This window comes from Cibotium barometz, chromosome 60 (genome assembly GCF_041138505.1).
Source record: "Cibotium barometz isolate CiBa-2024 chromosome 60, ASM4113850v1, whole genome shotgun sequence".
NCBI lineage: Eukaryota > Viridiplantae > Streptophyta > Polypodiopsida > Cyatheales > Cibotiaceae > Cibotium > Cibotium barometz.
In genome coordinates, this window is record NC_141105.1 from 17,457,712 (window position 1) to 17,474,999 (window position 17,288).

At 38.1% G+C, this 17,288-nt stretch overlaps 1 protein-coding gene across 1 annotated transcript; it reads right to left on the reverse strand.

Annotated features, from left to right (window-relative positions):
- Positions 1-211: 211 nt before the first annotated feature.
- On the reverse strand, positions 212-2,567 carry LOC147605066 (putative 12-oxophytodienoate reductase 11). Its single transcript, XM_086793918.1, has 5 exons — positions 2,299-2,567; positions 1,766-1,906; positions 1,431-1,561; positions 1,149-1,328; positions 212-875 (listed from the first exon to the last, which is right to left on the reverse strand). The coding sequence occupies exons 1-5, from the start codon at positions 2,397-2,399 to the stop codon at positions 262-264; spliced, it is 1,167 nt and encodes a 388-aa protein (XP_086650044.1). The 5' UTR covers positions 2,400-2,567; the 3' UTR covers positions 212-261.
- Between the last annotated feature and the right edge of the window lie 14,721 nt (positions 2,568-17,288).

A 17,288-nucleotide genomic window follows, 5' to 3' on the forward strand; every position in this document is an offset into this window, starting at 1 on the left:
GAAATTTCCTCTTTTGGGAATACTAGAGGTGGACTCTGATATGTAACTTGTTGAATGGGGTTTGATGGTTGCCAAGTTAGGATTTGAAATGTAATTGTTTTTTGGTATATAAATATATATATATATTGGTCAATAAAAAAAAGGATAGATAGATGGCCTGCATAACTACATCAAGTTAATCTTGTATAGATTTGAGTCTCTTTTTCAAAGACCTTTACAATGGGATGTATGAAATGACCAATTTGAGTGTTGAAATATGACCTAGAGCTTGGGTGTTTGCTCGGCCCCTTCTTCTTCAAGGAAGGGATAGTCTGTGTATCCAATGACTGGATCTCGAGTATAGAAAGTCTCCCTTATATATTTGGTAAGCGGAGCATTGAGCTCAAATCTTCTAGGTAAGTCAGGGTTTGACAAAAACCAGCGTCCAAAAACCACCAGATCTGCACCTCCTGATTGAATCACCTCATTGCCACTGTCACGGGTGTATCCTCCGGCAGCCATGAAGGTTCCTCTGAAGGCTTTTCGTGCAGGTGCAAGAGAGTAATGCGTCTCGACTTCCTGGAAACTTGCTCTGACCCTAGGCTCTACATAATGTGCATAGAGGATCTTATACTTGTTCAAAGCGTTGGCCATGTACACAGCCAGGTCTTCTGGGTTCGAATCAGCCGCGTCTGAATGGCTTCCGAAGGGCGACAAGCGAATGCCCACACGCTCGGCCCCAATTTCTTGGGCGACAGCTTCCACAACTTCGAGTGCGAATCTGCACCTATTCTCCAAAGAGCCACCGTATTCATCCGTCCTATCATTGACACCGTCCTTCATGAACTGGTCAAGTAGGTAGCCATGGGCACCATGAATCTCCACACCATCAAAACCTGTCACCCAGAATTGAGTAAGAGAATGTGTTAGAAATTTCTGGACTTCTACAACATTTTCTACATCACATCTGCAAAACTACTCTCAGCTGTGGAACACCATGCCATGGAATCCCTACCTCATGACGCCATTCCGCCATGAGATTGCCCTAGACTTAACCATGGATGTTAAGAAGCTTTTAAAACCTAGCCCTGTGTTGTTTATGACACAATTTTGTTCAATGTTAAAGGCCTTCTGTGTAAGGTGCACCGCCTTGAAAGCATGAAGCATACCTGCAACAACGGCATTTCTTGCCGCCAACCGAAAGTCATTTACAACATGCGGAATCTCGTCGGTTCTCAGCGCCCTGGGCGGAGAAAAATCCCCAAGCTCTTTGCCTGATGGCATCAGACCCTGCCCATTTAGTTTTTTGTTTGTGGAGGAGATGGGGGGCTGACCACCAGGCTGGTAAGCTGCACAAAAACAGTATTTAAGTACAATTCTAGACGCTTAAGAGAAGCGCCGTTTAACCATCAATTAGTCTCCCCTGCTGCAGAGGCTTGGGCAGTTTGTACCTGTGTTGGAAACCCTGCCAACATGCCAGATTTGAAGGAAGAAAATGCCCCCTTTGTCATGAACAGCCTGCACAATGGGCTTCCATGCCTCTACCTGCTCATCAGTCCATACTCCAGGAGCATTCGGATACCTGTTCCACCACCAAGCTTATGGTCCTTCATTGCCATCATTACAACCCACTAATGCAGCCTATTGCTAGGTCTTGATCACCGACCATACATAATTCGCCATCATCACGAATGGGTTTCATGGCTCGAGCAAGTCCCATTACACAAAGCTTTATCTCAAGTACTTGTCTACTAAACGACAGAAAACGAGCTGGAAGGATTAGTACCCTTGTGCTGTGTCAGAGACTCCGGTGGCTTCTGCGATGAGAAGTCCTCCAGGGGTTGTGCGTTGCGAGTAGTAAAGGGCAGCATGGGGTTGTGGCACATGGCCATAGGACCTGCATCTGGTGAGTGGGGCAAGGACCACTCTGCATTTTGCAATTGAAACCAACACACACACACACAAAAAACAATGTGAGGTCAGTCAATTGCCAAAGTTCAAACAAAATGATTTAGATGAATCTAACTATATGCTTTCAATGCTCGATCCTGACAGATGTGCGATCACTCGATGCCCAATTTAAACCATAAATTAGAAGCTAATTAATGCGAAATCGTTTAGTTTGATCGCTAAATAACCCTAACACGGGTTCAATCGTAAGGTTGATTAACATTGCCAACGAAAGCCTATAGAAGTTAGCCATAACCAACCACCTCTGGCTAGGCTCACAAACTAGGGATGTAAAGTTCAACCCCCACATGCAGTATACCGAGAAGCTAGGGTGATCTGGAAAAAAGACCTCAAAAAGAACAGCATTACCTGTGGGAGAGGTGGAAAGGTCCCAAGTGGTAAGGAGTGAGGAGGGGGATGGTGGCAGCTGCTTGCTGGTTTTCATCTGAGCTATGGCCTCCGGCACCCATGAAGGAGATTTTAGAAAAAGAGAGAGAAAGAGAGAGAGAGAGAACAATCAAAAGTTGAAAGAAGTGAAAGCACAGATATGATAATGACGAGATTAAAGGACTAATTAGAGTGTGTAGAGTCAGATTAAGAAGCTGATAAGCAACAACAGGGGAGAGCTTTCAACGGCTGCTGCGCACAAGTGCGGCTGGAGAGAATGCGTTGGGCGATTTAAAGAGGGGACGGGAGGGGCGGGGCGAGAGCGTCATGACGCACCGCCTCCCGTCATCACCGTCCTTTCAAAACTCTTTGTAGAGCAAGACGTTTAAAACTTTAATATAGAGGCATTATACATTCAATGTATCTAGTCTCGGAAAAAAAAACCCCATGAAAATTCATCATTTTTAGTTCTAAAACTTCATAGTCATGGAACTTAAGTCTAGAATCAATGTATCTAGTCTCGGAAAAAAAAACCTCATGAAAATTCAACATTTTTAGTTCTAATGCACATAGGTGTGTCTAGTCATGATGATATTTTTGAGCAGGGTTACTCAGTGGTGCCATGGAAGTGTGTGCATGGTTCTCTTTGGGTTTTGACACAAGGTGTCTCCTAACTTCTCTAAAGGTGGTGTTGGCACATGAGTCAATGTGGAAGCCACTAATCTCCATTCCTACTTAAGCTTTGGAGTTGGTGTCAAAGGCATGGCTTTAGGTCTCTACACCTACTTAGGTTTGACATTCAAGGGTGCATTTGCAAGGGTTCAAGGCACGGGTTTCATTGATCTTCACACCCAGATGTGGGGGTTCCCTTCATAGAATCCTTGTGCTTGTAACAATTTTATTGAGATCGAACAAAGTGACGACTTATGAAGCGGTACTAGGTATTGAGGCCATTGCTTGGATCTTTTTGGCTTCTAGGGTTGTGCAGACAGTAGGGTTTTTGGGACCCAGATAGATGGGTTCCCTTCATAGAAATGCCCTCGGCTTGTAGCAACATGACGGGGATCCAACAACGGGGCTCAAGTGTGGGCAAAATTCTATTACTTGGGACTCCCGGTAGATCTATGCTCATGGGTGGGCACCTCACTAAATGGTTGACTTTGCTTGGGCACCCTACTTTTCATGGCTCACTAGGGTACTCTTGGGTTCCCACTTCTCGTTGTTGGTGACCTCCTTGAAGGGTTGCTGAGGTTGAGGTTTGGGGTGTGGACTTTTTTCTTTATCATTAGAGCAAGGTTTACGATCTCCATAATAGTTTGAGAGGGTGGTCGACGACGCAACGAGGTGAGAGTGTTGTGTAGTGTTAAAGGTTACCTAAGGTGGTGTCTCATAAGTGGAGGATGAGGCTTGGGATGTTCATAGGTTTGGGGTCCCTCATCTAGAGGGGTATGATAACCACTCCAAAGGGGAGCTCAAGTGTTTTGCGATCCTTCTTTACCAGGCTAACAATGCAATCCATGGCCACCATGATCCACCTCGTTTTTTTCGAGGATGATCCTCTCTTTCATTGTATTTACGAGGGTCACATAAGACATGCAAGACACAGGTTTAGGCCATTTGCATGCATATTTGCACCTCCACCCACGCATACACATTCCCATGTGTGTGCACCATACCCTCCATATGCACGTATATACTCCGGTGCACGTGCACATCAACACAATTGCACCCCACACACATCCATGTGCATGCATGTATAGCCCACGTATACATCCCACCTCATTTGCTCACATATTTGTACCTTCAACTAATGCGCACACACCCTCCCCATGCATACACCTGTGCATGTGCACATCACCCCACACACCTTCTCATGCATGCGTGGACCACACTATGCATGTACACCTTTTTACACATTCACATACATCACGTGCATGCATTCCATCATGCACATGCACACTTGCATATTTCGTACACACAAACTTGTGTGCACATGCACATGCCCTTGCGCATACATGTGTAACCCAGGTACGTACACACACATTCGCATGTGCACGTGCCCCTATTTTCGTACATGTGCCCACACCTCATGTGTGATCCCATCCACATGTACATTGTACATGCACACATGTACGCTCATGTGCATGCTCTCCTCACATGTGTACGTGTACCTCACAAACTCACATTTGCACATTCACGTGTATAGATTCACTCGCATCCACACACACACGCACATGTATAGATTCACTCGCATCTACACACACATGCACACATGCGCATTGACATTCACATTTGCATGTGCAAACCCACCTACATCACATTCACGTGTGTAGATTCACTCGCATCCACACACATGCACTGACATTCACATTTGCATGTGTACACCTACCTACATCACATGCATCTATTCACACACGTACACACCCTTGCACCAGTGCATGTGCACCAAGCCATGCACATTCACTTACACTCTCATGTTCATGCACCCTGGCACCTTGCACACACATTTAATACACCCATCGTGCACCAATTCGTGACATTAACATGCTCATGTGCACAGATCCCTCTTGCACGTGCACATACATTCATTCACATCCATAGAATTGCGCCCCCATATACACCCACTCATCCACACATGTGCACACACACCACCCAAGCGCACACATGTGCGCCTACCCTTTCACACCCTTGCATGCATGAATGTGCACACACATCCCCTCGCCCAAGTGCACACGTGCATACCACAATCACTCACACATAAGCCCCCCTATCTATTTTTGTTCAATTAAAGTCCCTACCAAATAATTTGCTTGTAAGGGGAGAGGTTGTAAGAGAGTGTGGGTGAGTGAGAGACTTAGTGGGAAAGAGAGCATGCACGGCTTCCTTGCTACCTCAACAAGAGCCACCAACCACAACATCTCTAACACTTTCTTTGACCATCCATACATGCCGCCATCATGTACACAAGTAGGCACCTGGCCAAGCACCAACATCGAAGCTAAAACTACCATAAGGAACCACCTAGACACCAAACACCATGCCAGCAAACAAGGTCACCCCGTCAACTGGATAAAGAAGTACCAACATTTTAGAAATGAAAAGAGAGCAAAGGGGAACATAGGAGACACACCTAAGCAGTCATTGCTCTCATTCCATCAACACACACCAAGTAGAAAAGCTCCATAGCTTTCCTTCATTGTTCACCACCATAAAACACAGCACATTGCATAATGATAAGTTCACACTAAATAAAACCTAAAGCTAATGTCTATACACACTTGTCCAATTGGGCATAGCCATTATTATCCACACACACTGCTAGGCTAGTGTTCACACACTAATGCTATCCACCAGTTCTCGATGAGCTTGCATTTTCAACACTCCCCCTCAAGCTCACCATGTCCATCTCATGTACTCCAAGTCTGTCTCTAAAGTTATACTTCTCTTTAACCAAGTGGTTTGGTAAAGACATCTGTAACCTTCTCTTAGTCTTCACATATGTCAAATCTAATTGTCCATCCAACACTATTCCTGATGAAATGATAGTGGACCTCTATGTGTTTGGTCCTCGCATGATAAACTAGATTACTAGCCAATTGTATACTACTTATGTTGTCACAGTGTATGATAACAGCTCCATCATGATGCTGTCCCAAAGGAACGAATAGCTTTCTCACCCATTCCACCTCACATGCAACCATAGCTGCTCCTCCATACTCTGCCTCTGTGCTAGATAAAGAAATTGTGGGTTTCTTCTTGTTGCTCCAAATCATTGCAGCACTTCCCATGCTAAATGCATACCCACTAGTAGACCTCTTGTCAAAAGCACTACCTGCCTAATTTGCATCTATGTATCCATATACCATCACATCCATTCCATGCTCACATAATAAATGATAATGGGTAGTGGTCTTCACTTATCTCATGATCCTCATAATAGCATCCAAATGTGGCTTCCTGGGACTCTGCATAAACTGACTAACTAGTCCCACTATATAACATAAATCCGGTCCAGTAATGGTCAAGTAAATCAAGCTCCCAACCATCTTCATGTACATAATAACATCATCCAACTTATCACCAAGATCAGCCCTTCACTTTATGTTTTGCTCCAACGGTCGTGTCATAGGCTTACATCCAGTCATGCCATACTTTGCCAACATGTCCAAGGCATATTTCCATTGCAATAACCAAATACCATGTGATGTCCTAATAACCTCAATGTCGAGAAATAATCTCAACTCTCCCAAATCCTTCATGCTGAATTGGCTTCTTAATGCTACCATCACATTGGCAATGACATTCCCACAATCACATGTGACTATCAAGCCATCCAGATAAATGACACTCATCACTATACCATGATCTATCTTCTTCACATATAGTGAAGATTCTAAATTTTCCACATGAAATCCAATGCAAAGAAGCTACCTACTAATCCTGTTACTCCATGCTTATGGTGCTTGCTTCAGCCCATATATTGCTTTCTTCAATTTGCATACATATGTGGGAAAGTTTGGGTGTACATAACGCTCTGGCTGTTCTATAACACTTCCTCTTGCATCTCTCCATTCAAGAATGTATACTTAACATCCATTTAATGTAATTCCCAACCTTTAGACACAGCCAATGAAATCACAAATCTTATTGTAGCCATTTTAGCCATTGGGCTAAATGTCTCATCGTAATCAAGACCATGCCAGTCTAGAGACTAGCCTTGCCTTACACCTTTCCACGGATCCATCTGACTAGTCTAGAGACTAGCCTTGCCTTATACCTTTCCACGGATCCATCTGACTTGCATTTGACTTTATAACCCATTTACATTCAATAAAATATTTTCTTTTGGTAACAACCAAATCCCATATATCATTATGTGCCAAAGCATCCATCTCCTTATCCATAGCTTTGTCCCATGCTTCTTTTCCAATAGCCTTATCAAAACAAGAAGGCTCCACATGCTTTACCATAGATGTCATATATGCATAATGCATAGCCTGCCAACTATACGTGAATCTCTCTATTGGATATCTCACCCTTTGTGACCTTCTCAATGGATGTGGGTCACTATGAGCTCCTTGAGCTCTAGCATGTGGTGGTATATACCTGTCATTCCTCACAACAGAAGTTCTTAGCATTGGGATTCCCAACTCATCATCCAGGCTCTTTGAACTAGATAAGTCATAACCTACATTCCCAATACCAATTCCTTCAACTTTCTTTTTACCCTTGTCCAATGCACTACTCTCAATGCTCACCTCATGTCTCAATCTTCCTGACCATGGACTCACATTGTCACTCCTAGACGTCTCATATAGGCCAGACATGCTAGTAGACTCCAACTTACTGTTGAATGGAAGAGTTGTTGGAGGATGAGGTGCATAGATCTGTGACACAGGGTTGTCCTCTTGCCCCCTTGCTCTTTGCTATTGCTTCCCATCCTCTGATTAGTGCCCTTGAGATGGCCTCCTCTGGAGGGAGGGTGAATGGTTTAAAGTTGAGCAATGGGGAGAAATTGGTTATTTAATGTTTTGCTAATGATTCTTTACTCTTCTTGGAAGCTAATAATGATGATGTCAGATGGCTCTAAATATTATACAAGAGTTTGTTGATGCTTCTTCAGGATCCAAATGCAACATTCATAAGTCTAAGTTAATTATTTTATCTGAAGACAATGACTTCTATTTGGAGAGATGGGGGTGTGAGGTGGTAAGGAGAGGTCAAATTGTTAGATACTTAGGGTTCCATTTGGGGTGGATGTGACCAATAAGTAGTTGATTGATTGGGCATCCTCCCTATCTCACTCTCTCTATCCTTCTCTCTCTTTTCTAACTCTCTCTATCCTCCCTATCTCACTGTCTCTATCCTTTGATTTACTCACTCTCTCTATCCTCCCTCTCTCTCTCTTTCTTTATCCTCCCTCTCTCTCTCTCTCTCTTTATCCTTCTCTTTGGTCTAGCTCTCTCTCTCTCTCTCTCTCTCTCTCTCTCTCCTCACTCTATCCTTCTCTTTACTAACTCTCTCTGTCCTCCCTATCTCACTCTCTCTATCCTTCTCTTTACTCACTCTCTCTATCTTTAATTCCACAACCCTATCACAAGTATTCCTATTCTCATCCAATCACATCATTTTCATCTCATCACATCTTTCCTCAATTTATCCTCATCAGATCTCATCCACTCGCATCTACCCATCTATCCTCAATTTATCTCATCCACTCGCATCTACCCATATCCACATCTCATCACATCTTTCCTCAATTTATCCTCAATTTATCTCATCCACTCGCATCAGATCTCATCCACTCGCATCTACCCATATCCACATCTCATCACATCACATTCATTCACATCTCATCCATTCAGACCACATCACATCTCATCCATTCATACCACATCACATTCACTCACAACTCATCCATTCATTTTACCTCACATCTCATTCATTCACATCTCATCCATTCAGACCACATCACATTCACTCACAACTCATCCATTCATTTTACCTCACATCTCATTCATTCACATCACATCACATTCATTCACATCTCATCCATTCAGACCACATCACATTCACTCACAACTCATCCATTCATTTTACCTCACATCTCATTCATTCATTCACATCTATCCTGATTCACATCACATTCATTCATATCCATCACATTCACATTCATTCATATCCATCACATTCATTCTCATCACCATTATATCACATCACTTCTATCCACATCATATCTCATTCATACACATCTCATCTCATTCATCCACATCCATCCAATCGTTCACATGTACGACTACTCATATCTATCCATACATTCATATCTATCACTTCACATCCACATATATTCATGTCACATCATATCTCATTCATACACATCTCATCTCATTCATCCACATCCATCTAATTGTTCACATGTATGACTACTCATATCTATCCATACATTCATATCTATCACTTCACATCCACATATATTCATGTCACATCACATCACATTCTTTCACATACACATCTATATCCGTTCTTTCACATACATCCACATCCATTCTTTCACATACTCATTCACATCCATTCTTCACATACACATTCACATCCATTCTTCTCATACACATCCTTATCCATTCTTTCACATAATCATTCACATCCATTCCTCACATACACATTCACATTTATTATCATCACATACATTCACTCACATCCCATATCATTCATTTATATTCTGATTCACATGACATCACATCTCATCCATTCATTCACATTTATCTGATTCACATCGCATCTCATCACATCTATCCACATCACATTCTCATCACTTCTATTCATATCACATCCATCCATCCATTCATTCACATCTATCTGATTCTCATCACATCTCATCACATTCCTTTAAACATAGAATTTAAGAAAATTCTAATTTTTGATATAAAGATTCTTTACACATCTATTTATGCATAAAATCAACTTGAGTGGGAATAACACTTCAAAAAAATCCTTTTATGCATCTATTTATGCATAAATTCAATTTTTAAGGAAAATAACACTTTTAAAATAAAAATAAATCCTTTATGCATCTTTCTATGCATAAAATGAAATTAATACTTTTGGAATAAAAATAAATCCTTTATGCATCTTTCTATGCATAAATTCAATTTTAATGGGAATAACACTTTTGAAATAAAAATAATTCTTTTATACATCTTTCTATACATAAAATCAAATTTGATGAGAATAACACTTTTGGAATAAAAATAAATCTTTTATGCATCTTTCTATGCATAAATTTAATTTTAATGAAAATAAAACTTTTGATATAAAAATAAATTCCTTTATGCATCTTTTTATGCATAAAATCAAAATTAATGAGAATAACTCTTTTGAAATAAAAATAAATTCCTTTATGCATCTTTATATGCATAAAATCAAAATTAATGAGAATAACTCTTTTGAAATAAAAATAAATTCCTTTATCCATCTTTCTATGCATAAAATTAAAATTAATGAGAATAACTCTTTTGAAATAAAAAAATAAATCTTTTATGCATCTTTCTATGCATAAATTCAATTTTAATGGGAATAACACTTTTGAAATAAAAATAATTCTTTTATGCATCTTTCTATGCATAAATTCAATTTTAATGGGAATAACACTTTTGAAATAAAAATAATTCTTTTATGCATCTTTCTATGCATAAATTCAATTTTAATGGGAATAACACTTTTTAAATAAAAATAATTCTTTTATGCATCTTTCTATGCATAAATTTAATTTTAATGGGAATAACACTTTTGAAATAAAAATAATTCTTTTAGAATGCACAAACGGAAGGAATTACTCTTTTAGAATAACCTAATGATAAACTCTAGTTCCACAAAATTTAAGAAAATTTTACCATAACCTCCTTTGTATGGCTAACCATTTCTCAATTTTAACATTCAATTTATGACTTGAATTAATCCAATTTGAATTCTAATATCTCTAATCTACTCCATTTTCTAAAAATTAAGAGAGTAAACAATGAAAAGAGTTTAATCAATCATTTAATTAAACTTTCTAGGATTAAGAAGGGCTGAATTGTAAAGAAGAGAAGGGGGTGGCCTTTCCATCAAGGCATAGCATCAGATTTTAATTCAAACATTTTCAATGCATAAAATTTAAGAAAACCATAGATTTAAAATTAACAATAAGTAAGAATTAGGCTTACATGGAGTTTGTAAGCTTTCCTTTGGCTTGAGGGATTGAGGGTTCTACTCTTGTTTGCAACAAGAGTGGCCACCAGTTCTTTTGGTGGAGAGGATTTAGTCAAAAACAATTGAATTATCAAGTGAATTCAATGTATTTGACTCTGGGGAGAGGAGTAGAGTAACAATGCATAAACACTATTAACCTTTTACAAGGGGGGAGGCTTCTATTTATAGGAAGAAGTGATCATCTAAGCAAGCAAACTGATTCTAGAATTTTCCAGATCAGTTTGGTCACTTTTTGACCATTTTTAGGTCAGTTTAGTTTACTTTTTGGATCTAGTTGAAACAGGAGAGAGGAGAGATAAAAATATCTCATTATTTGTGAGTTTAAAACTCATCCACACATGTGAAATAGGTGCCTCCTTCATGAGGGAAATTTCCCACACTGAGGTGTCAAAAATGCATCATTTCCTCTTAATATCTCTTCTTCTATAACTAACAATATAACTAACAACTCTTCATCTTATGTAAGTATTTACTCATTTTTGGGGGATTTTTCTTTTAAATTCTTCAATTTATCTCCTCCCTACATTTGGATTAATCTTATTGGTCCATAGGAACCTTAATCCAAAATTTTTAGAAAATTTGGACCCTCAGGCTAAGGTCCTTTTTACCTATTTTCAGTTTATTCCAATTGCACACTGGAAAGTTTTGTTTGAATTTCTGTTTCAGGGGAAATCATTTTAATAAGAAGGGATATTTTTCCATCCAAATATATCTAGAAACTGAATTACCTCTCCCTAGAACATTTTCTCTCTCTAGGCCAGAGAAACAAGATCTGTTATTATTCTGAAAAGGGGATTGATTACAGGGAGAGAAACTGGACATCTTGAGGGGCTGGGGGAGGAATCTTACACACACCACCAATGACACAATAAATAGAATGAAAATTATCATCCATAGGCATCTCATTTAAATCAAATGAAAAAGAGCCTCGTTCCATGTCTCTCTGTGGCTGTGCATTTTGATGTTCATTGATAGGTTCTTGAAGTACCATAGCATTGGCAATTGCTCTGCTTCTTGTAAGTGGATTCCATGATGGATTTCTCTATGTTCCTCCTCATTTTCAACCCTTCCAAATGTTCCAATTTCATTTTCATTAAAGTAATCCATTAAATTAGCAACATTTTGTTTTCGAATGCAAGCCCTTGTCCTTGAACGATTATGGCGAGACACACATGTTGCATCCAAAACTCAAAGCCGATGAACTTGGTTCAAACTCGAGTATATACAGTGCCTAACCATCTTCAAATCTCCTTCGAAACACAAAATAACGAATACTAACTTCCTTTTTTAACATTCTTAACTTCAAACACCAACATAATATTCTACTTCAACAGCCATTATCACACATGTGACCCTGCTCCAGATAGACTTAGCTCAATAACAATGTAATTCTTAGAGAAGTTTTTAATACAACATATACAAACCATTTCCTACATAAATAAATGAGCATAAGTTATACAATCCATCTCTTACAAAGATAAAGGGTATTAACATATAGAATCACAGAGATAGATAGATAGATAGATAGATAGATAGATAGAGAGAGAGAGAGAGAGAGAGAGAGAGAGAGAGAGAGAGAGAATAGAAGTTGGGACATAATAAAAAAAGTGCGAGAGAACAAAATAAAAGAGAGAAGTATTGAATTTGAGAAAATAGAAAATTCATAAATATCGTCAAAAGGGAGAGCCAAATCTGAAAGTTGCAATACAATTTGTCCCTTGAGTAAAAACATCATTACTCTCACAAAAACTCTAGGAAACTACCCGGGCTTCTAACATATGGCTCATCTTTTTTATAATAGCATTGAGGTGATTAACAAATATCTTAAGACTCAGTACCTCCAAGCTTAAAGTACGTACTTGCTCTTTTAGAGAATCCACTTGTTCTTTACATTGCCCATTACATCCGCCTAGACGTTCCCCAATTTCAGCATATGCATATTCTCCATGAAAGAAATAATTTCCAGTTGGTTAGTCTCCATCCAACCATTATTGTCAAGGATGCGATGGAGATGATGAGACAACTCGTCTCTTAGCGTATCTCCCCTTTGGCTGCCACTTCCACAGATCTCATCCTAAAGAGCATCTAAGTACTTCTTTGCAAACAACCTAATTTTTCTCAGTGTACTCGCATATGTCTGCAATATTTTGTAGACATTTAGAGTTTGGTTGTCCGGATGGAGACCTTGACCTAGCAAGGTGTTTTGTAGCTTGAACATTCATCAACTCCGATGGAGTAGACAAAGCTACTTCTTCATTGGAAGAATCCTTCGCAACCAGTAAATCTCTTAAGTGGTTGTTATCATTCTGAACCTCCATTCGCTGAAATTCAAAATTAATATCTTAAAGCTCTACAAATATCTCTTTATATCTTTGCCAACATATAACTAACCCTAGAAACCTACCTACACACATGTAGATTACTCCTAGAAAACTATCATAGAGATACATATAACTGTCTCTCTATATTTAATGTATTGGCTAAATCATAAATTTTTTTAAACTTTTTTAAGAATGTTTCTCAAATTAAAAGAACTATTCTCTAAGGCTACTATAGTTTGTAAATCCTCTAAGACCCATTATACTCTCTTTAGAACTCTCTCTACAATCTCAAAGGCAATAGTCTAATAAATAGAATGTTTCTAGCTTAGGTAGCCAAGCACACCAATATTATAAACTGTTTAGACGTGGTAACACACTCGATGAGATTGAAAGAGAAATAGAGAATGTTTTGATGTGCTCTCTCTCTCTCTCTCTCTCTCTCTCTCTCTCTCTCTCTCTCTACGTAGCCAACCATACATATGAGCAAAAAAAATTTCTTTATCTATGCATTACATATTGACAATAAACACACAAATAGATAAAGACAAAGAGGGCAACAAAAAAACCAACCTCAAGTTGAAGAGAGAATTGGATTCGAAAGCACCAACTTTGATGCTATCGTCCTTGTGCTTCCTTGGTAAGAGTAACTATTTGTGGATTACATGATTGTGTGTTATGTGTGTGTGTGTATGAGAGAAAGAGAGAGAAAAAGACAAACAAATAGAGAGGGGGGAGAGATAGAGAGAGAGAAAGAGACATCCATCAATAAGCTTATTACATTATCTTTACCAACTTCCTTAACGGAATGCACTTCAGAATTTCACTAAAAATGAAACGCTTTTCCTTGGAGCTCCTACATCTACTACCCACAATGTGAAAGCCATCTAGTAATCCCAATGCCTCTTTGATTAAGAGGAGCTTGAGATTGTCATCTAGCCTATAAGGGTCCAAGACTATATAAATATACCGAGTATTAATATCATCCCACCCATCAAATCCAAGGACTTCCCATTTTGGGCTAGGCTGGCATCCCAAAAAGCCCAATTGTGGCATCTCCTCAAAGAAGACAGTATCTAACAATTTATTATTGTCATAAGTCAACTTTAAGATATTTAATGACATGTCTCTACATAAAACATAATCAAACTATACATTAATAACAATCATGATCTTTTTTATATTTAGCAAAAGGAAGATTATAAGAAAAGAATGAAAAAATTAAATCCATTCAAATACAACAAGCAATCTAGAACCGATGGTCACTCAAGAAGAACACATCCAAATTTATTTTTGGAGGAGCTTATGCTTTGGGATACATTTAATAACTTCATCAAATACTTGTCGTACTTGATCTCTTTCAACATGGACAATAAAGTCTATTTCATAATGATCAATCAAGCCTAGGCTTTCTTTAATAATCATAAGCGTAATATTTTCATCTAATTTGTCTAAATCTAAACATATTTTGATTCGATAAACATCTTCCATCCAACAGCTTCAACCCCAGACCAAGTTAGGCTATGGAAAAAACGACACTCAAATTTTGCAGCCAAATTCACCCTCTCCTCAAAGGAAAGAGTACTCCTCATGTGCTAAAAAAAAATGCAAGTAACCTCTTGCATCTCTGTCAATCATACATACATATAAGTAGACGCATGACTACTATGTGTATGAGTGTAAATTTTAATTGTAACTACTCTATGCATGCGCATGGGTGTAAATAAACAAATTGCAACTACTATGTGTGTGCACATGTGTGTTTAAATTAATACATATAAGTCAAAACCTTTCCTTGGTGTGTGTGTGAGTGTGTGTGTGTATAAGAGTTAAACTAATAATACATATAAGTAAGTAGTTGGTACAATGTATACTATAAAGTTAATTCATATACAAATTGCAACTACTATGTGTGTGCACATGTGTGTTTAAATTAATACATATAAGTCAAAACCTTTCCTTGGTGTGTGTGTGTGTGTATAAGAGTTAAACTAATAATACATATAAGTAAGTAGTTGGCAAAATGTATACTATAAAGTTAATGCACATACTAACTACATGCAATTCAAATCACAATCCCACACGCACGCTTCCACCCCGCCCACACTTTTCCCATTTGGATGACTAAAATATTTTGAAATGCTTCCACTCTCTCTCTTTCTCTCTCTCACACACACTCATGCACACCCACACACTTTTGCTATTCAAATAACTAAATTATTTTAAAATACCATCACCTTTAAAAAACACACACACACACTTTTCCTATTTGAATAACTAAAATATTGACCTCTCTCAAATATTTACTGCTATTCAAATTATTTAAACATTTAAAACACTTTCAACTTCAATATAAGGACTCTCTCAAACACACACGGCACACACACACACACACACACACATTCAACACAAACACACAAAGTTTCAACTATAACTTTCTCTCTCTCGCTCTCTCTCTCTCTCTCTCTCTCTCTCACACACACACACACACACACACACACACAGTCACACACATGGCTTGATTAATGCAATAACTCTCTCTCTCTCTCTCTCTCTCTCTCTCTCTCTCTCTCTCACACACACACACACACACACACACACACACACACACTTGCTATTCAAATTTTTAAAAAATATATAAACTTACATATTTCTATAAACTTTCATAATATGGAAATTTATTAAAAAAACATTTTAATAAACTTCCATATTTCTAAAATATTTTTACAATGTCTATGTTTAGGGATTTGAGTATGGACTATAATGTTTAGGGTTGTACGTGTGTATGTATCTGTTGACATTGTGTGTGTGTGTGTGTGTGTGTATGTAAAATAATGTATGTAAATATATGTGTGTATGTATGTATGTATGTATATATATATATATATATATAATATGTATGTAAATATATGTGTATGTATGTATATATATATATATATTTGTATACATACATACATACACACATACATACATATATGTATATATGTACATATATATATAGATATATAATGCTATAACTCTCTCTCTCTCTCTCTCTCTCTCACACACACACACACACACACACACACACACTTACACACACACACACACACACACACACACACACAATCACACCCCAAGCACAAGCACAAACACACTAAACTATTTCTCTCTCTCTCTCTCACACACACACACACACACACACACACACACACACACACAGTTGCTAGTCAAATAAAATAATAATTTTTTAAAAACTTTTTAAATACTCTGTCTCTCTCTCACACACACCCCAACACACACTTTTCTTATTCAAACAACTATATTATTTATCTCTCTTACACACACACACACACACACACACACACACTTTGTTCAAATAACTAAAGTATTTTATATTTCTTTCACCCTAAAAATACTTCACTTAAAAAAAACACTTTCACTAACATATTTATATTTCTCTCTCATACACAACACACACCCACACAATTTTGCTATTGAAATTAAAAAACATTTTTTAAAAACTCTCTTCAACATTCTCTCTCTCACACACACACACACACACACTCATGCAACCCCACACACTTTTGCTATTTAAATAACTAAATTTTTTTACATACTTTTCACCATTATAAACACACACACACACACACACACACTTTTCCTATTTGAATAACTAAAATATTTACCTCTCTCTCTCTCTCTCTCTCTCTCACACACACACACACACACACACACACACACACACACACACACACACACACACACACACACTTGCTATTCAAAATAAAAAAACATTTTTATAAACTTCCACAAATCTAAAAAACTCTCTCAACGAATACCTAATATATTCTTTCACCTTAAAAAAAACACCCAAACACACACACACTTGCCATTGAGCATTATGTATCAAGATAATGCACATGT